Below are 5,627 nucleotides of genomic sequence, written 5' to 3'. Positions count from 1 at the left end.
CGATCATTGCTGACCATGCAGGATGATCACATTAGTACTCTTATATGGCATGGGGGTGAGAGGGAGACGCTCGATGTTAGACAGTTGACTGCTAACATGGGTAACTGGGTATTGGATGAGGAGTAGATACATTTGCTTACAGGCTGGGGTTTCGGGGTGTTTGTTAACCCCTTGGTTGTTCCACATAATGATATTCGCTTGATCACTGCACTGGTGGAGAGGTGGAGGCCAGAGACTAACTCATTTCACTTCACATTCGGTGAGATGACCATTACATTGGAGGATGTTTACATGATCTTGGGGCTGCCTATTACTGGTCGTGCTGTTACCCATACGGAGCTTGATAATCCGAAACCGTATTGGGTGACCAACTGGGAGGATTTGAGGATGACTGAGAAGGAGCGGCCTGAGATGTATGGTCGAGGCGGGGTGACTCTTCACAAGTTACGCACGAGATATGGTTCTAGGCCAGAGGGGGAGCAGAGTCCAGAGTTTCTTCAGCAGGATCCTATAGTTTACACCCGGGCATATCATCTGTTTCTGATTGGAGGTATATTATTTCCTACCTCATCTCGGGATGTGGTGCACCCCCGATATCTACAGCTTATACAGGACACTGATCATATTATCGATTATGCTTGGGGGGGCTGCTATTCTGAGCTACTTGTATAGATGCTTGTCGAAGGCTGTGCATAAGTCTTTAGGAAGTCTGAACGGGTGTGCTATGTTGTTGATGTTGTGGGCTTGGGAGAGGGTATTGCCTGTCCATCCGGAGATTACACCGCGTACGAGGTTTGTGTTGCCGAGGGCTACAACGTGGGCTAGACCGGTAGCTAACAGGAGGAGTAACCCTCACCATCACACAGGAGGTTATCGGGGAGATTTTGATAGCTTTCATATGAGTTGGTTGACATGGCAGCCATATCGGAGGTTTTATAGGAGGATTGATTATAGTGCCGATGATTATGATACTGACATGATGGATATATTGCATACGGCACTCGGTCGCATACCGATGATTCATTTTGAGATGGTGGAGTATGTCATGCCGGACAGGGTTCTGAGACAGTTCGGTATGCTGCAGCATAATCCTGAGGAGCCGGTGGATCACGGTTTTCAACGTGTGGAGAGGTTGTCCCATATGCAACGGGATAACCGTACTGTTTTGTTGAGACAGTTTATATTGGAGTGGGATTCTTTTGTTGACATGGGTATGCCTATTGTTACAGAAGGGGCTTATATACCGATGACAGAGTTTATGTACTGGTATATGAAGGTGAGTAAATTGAAGATAGCACCATTTGTAGTTGAGCATGCCACTAAGATACGGCCTCGTGATTGGTATAACCAGCAGAATATGGTTGATGCGGTATATTTTATAACTCTTCCTTAACTCTTACAATTTTACCCCTTAAATTGATTAAATCGTGCATTTTTAGGAATAAAATGCCTAATAATTTCATATTTAGGACTTAAAAAAAAGAATTAATGCATTTTATCACTTGAATTGGTTAAATCTTGCATTTTTAGGAATAAAATGCTTAATTATTTCATATTTAGGACTTAAAAAAAGAATTAATGCATTTTACCCCTTTGATTGATTAAATCTTGCATTTTAGGAATAAAATGCCTAATTATTTATCATTTTTTTATATTTTAGTTGGAGAGTGCTATGAGGTTGGCTCAGGTGGTACACAGTCATGATGTCGGCTTTAACCTCATTAAGAATTTGTGTTTCCAAACCCTTTTGTGAATTCTCAATGAATTCTTTCAACCCGGTTGAAGCTTTCACATACTCGTCAAAAAATGAATTCATGGACTCGCTTCTTGAGGTGGTGGTCATACCGGCGGAGAAATGTTGTTTTGTGTAAGCACGAATCCATTTATCTTTTATGGCATACATATCGTTTAGCCAAACATGATCCTCGAGTCCATACTTATCAACCAAAACCTCCCACTTACCAACAAATTCCGTGGGTGACGACGACTTGTACAAATAATCATTAAAAATCCCCTTTAAATTCCGGATATTGTGTGTACAAAGCCGATAATTTTTCGGGAAATTTATTACTTATGTGCCACGAACATAATATGTGCTTGGTATCCGGAAAAATCTCGGCAATAGCATTTCCCAGTGCTATATCTTGATCCGTAATAATAGTGAGGGGAGGTTTGTTTCCGACGGCTTCCAACCATGTCTTCAAAACCCATTTATATGAAATCTCTGTCTCATCCCGCATGAGTGCAAACCTGAACAAGATATTTTGGTAATGGTGATTGACCCCGGTTATTGGTATAAACGGCATACAATACCTATTGGTCCTATATGTGGAGTCAAATAAAACAACATCTCCAAAATTCGTGTATGCATTCAATGATCGATGATCAATCCAAACCAAACCTCTAACTCTATTTTCTTCATCCAAATCAACTCGATAGAAAAAGTTTCCAAAACTTTTTTCTTTCAATTGTCGTAGCAATGCCATCCCACTCCCCGCATCACCGGAATCGAACACCCGTCGTCGAATATCACGAATTACGTTACGAACATCTTGATTAGAAAATCCAAGTTTTTCCACACCACCCCATGTTTCACCAAGAAATCTCATCGCTTTAGCGGTTTCAATGCCCGATTTATCAAATAACTCAAGCAATGCTCGGGTAACCAGATCTATATTTTTGGACATTTGCATGAATTGTACTTTATCCGAGGTTACCATATCATGATTATGCTCTAATTTAACCAAAGTTACTCCCCATTTATCATTTTTAACTCTATGAGTGACACACATTCGAGCACTACAATTTGTTCTCGGAATTACATCTCTAATCCTTCTTTTTTCCTTTCTTTCATCATCAACATCCAATTTCGTACTAGAACCTAGTCTTCCACCCTTACGACAAATATACAAACGAGAGGAGATACCATTACCCCGTGAATGTCTATGAGTACTCCTAATAATAATCTCAAATCCAACACTTCTACCATAATCTCTATAAAATTTTTCGGCTTCATCCAAAGTGTTAAAAAACATACCAACGCAAGGCACAACACTATTCATATTTGATTTTGAAAAACCGTAACCTTTTTTGTCAAAACTCATATCATCATTTTCATCATCATCATCAACATCATCATCACTTATATTCATTTTCTCTTCTCTACAAAAATCATCATCATTCATTTTTCCTTTTCCCTTACAATCTCCCTCTTCTTTTTTATGATATTTCTCCTTTTCCATATACTCAATATCATCATCATCATCATCATCCATATTCTTTTTTTCCATATACTCAATATCATCATCATCCATATCCAATTTTTTCTTACATTTATAATTATCAACATCAATCAATTCATTAACATCATCTACAATAAGTTTACGATAAACCGGATTTTTCCCAACGGGTGTAAAATAATCAAAATCGTCATGCTCACTAGACGAACTTGAATAATTAAATAAATGAGATGCCATAGTAAAAAAAAAACTAACCTCTTTTTGGCTCCAAATTGAAAAATGATAGAGAAAAATGGTGAAATTGGGTTTATAAAGTAAAAAATGAAGCTGGTAAGGTAAATTTAATGCACACTTCCGCAATGAATCATTGCGGAAGGTGTATTTAATGCTTCAGCCAACCCACGCGCTAAAACGCGCATAAATTATCAAAACATTAGTTCCTTCCGCAATGAATCATTGCGGAAGCAAAAGCTTACGCTATGATTCATTGCGGATGCAGTTTTGATAATTGTTTATTTTTTGTTTTTTTTTGGTGAAGAAAATAATTAGTAAAAAAATTTTAAAATTCATAATAACAATCATGTTACTTGTCAAAATTTCATAAATTTTTTATATCAAAAAATTAATTTTTTTTATTATTATTGTATATTTTGCCTTTTTTTATGAACATAATACATTAAATATTAAAAAAAATTGTCTAAACATATAATACTTAATTTTAATTTGTTTTTTATAATATAGGTATGTGAAAAAATAAATAAATATTATTTTGTTGAGAACATATATTAAGCACTTGATAAGTATGAATGAAGTACAATGTTTATTAGTAAGTTGTATCATTACATTTGAAATTTCTAATATTGAATGTTTCATGTTATCTTCAATATTTAAATCTCCATTATTAAATTTGATGATAAATAAATTTGAATTTATAGTTTTATGTTTGATTTTTATATTTTTTAAAAATTAAGTACTTAATAAAATTTAAGAAAGAGATTTATATTGAATTAAACATTGAATAAAATTTAAAATAAAAAAAGAACCACTTCCCTTACTTACCACCATATTAGTTCGAGGGACCCTCGAACTAATATGGTGGTAAGTAAGGGAAGTGGTTCTTTTTTTATTTTAAATTTTATTCAATGTTTAATTCAATATAAATCTCTTTCTTAAATTTTATTAAGTACTTTATTTTTAAAAAATAACATAATTGTTTTAAAATATAAATATTATTTTTGTTTTAAAATATAAATATTATTTTTGTTTTAAATTATAAATATATTTAAATCAGAAACACATTTAAAGCACATATTATTAAATAATTAAAGAAAAACAAAATTCTTCCGCAATGTTTCAAGGCGGAAGACTTCCGCTTTGAAACATTGCAGATGTATTCCGCATTGTTTCATTGCGGAAGTCTTCCGCCTTGAAACATTGCGGAAGTCTTTTCCTGTTGGCTGCCAACACGTGGAGCCTACCGTGGCTGTGGAATTTTACCCTTCAAAATAATATTCATTAAATAAAATAAAGATATCGAATAAACCTTATTCGATTAATAGTTTTGAAAACTATATCTATATATATATAAATATATATATATATATATATATTATACTCGGGAACATCGACTCCCGGTTTAGAAATATGTTCATCTTTGGGTCCCCTATACTAAGGGTATACGCAACTACTGCTTATCTCTAGCATAGTTATTATGCAACTTATAAGCAATTGAGTCAACAATTAGATATCAAGATTACGAAACAAACATGCATATATACCATATCAGCATGCTCCAATATATCCCAAGATTTGCTAATAACATTCATGCACTTATCACAAGATAATGTATATACATATATGCATCACAACAACAGTATAACGGGTAGAAAACTTGCCTGAGCGACTAGGGGTGGTAAAAGGCCTGGGACGAGTCTGGTAACCTATAAACAACATATAAGGTGGAATTTAACCAAAGTCGCTTAAGAATCTATACTTTAACCAATTAGACGCTAACATTCGCTTTTGCGCTTAACGATTCACTTAAGTCGCCCGAGTACCCTCAGCTCCACCATTTTTAATAAATTAACCATTAAGAAATTTAAGGCGATTCTTTCGCAAGTACTCTTCCAACTGCCTAATCCACTTTACATAATTGTTTCATACTCCAATTAGTCATTTAAGGACCTTAACCAAGGTTTCAAAGTACGGCGAGGGGTAATGGTTCGTTCGCGAAACGCCGTTACTTAAAATGGTCGTTTCTCCTAAACCGTACATCGGATTCAAGCAAACAACATATCAAAACGAAGCTCGTAACATGAACTATCTAAACATGGCTATGGTCGGAATCTAACAGTGAGTGCACGGGTCCTGAAGTTAAGAACAAAAACA

The 5,627-nt window shown here is 35.2% G+C and overlaps 1 protein-coding gene across 1 annotated transcript; it reads right to left on the bottom strand.

The window, feature by feature from the left end:
* Positions 1-2,003: 2,003 nt before the first annotated feature.
* On the bottom strand, positions 2,004-3,476 carry LOC141715149 (protein FAR1-RELATED SEQUENCE 5-like). The gene has a single exon (XM_074518630.1). It carries the CDS (start codon positions 3,474-3,476, stop codon positions 2,004-2,006), a length of 1,473 nt encoding a protein of 490 aa, XP_074374731.1.
* Positions 3,477-5,627: the final 2,151 nt, after the last annotated feature.

Source organism: Apium graveolens, chromosome 3, assembly GCF_009905375.1.
Source record: "Apium graveolens cultivar Ventura chromosome 3, ASM990537v1, whole genome shotgun sequence".
Lineage (NCBI taxonomy): Eukaryota > Viridiplantae > Streptophyta > Magnoliopsida > Apiales > Apiaceae > Apium > Apium graveolens.
The sequence above is the reverse complement of the archived record's forward strand: the minus strand, read 5'-3'. Positions and strand labels throughout refer to the sequence as shown.

Coding starts and splice junctions, on each gene's coding strand:
- LOC141715149 (XM_074518630.1), bottom strand. CDS start 3,476: ATGGCATCTCATTTATTTAATTATTCAAGTTCGTCTAGTGAGCATGAC.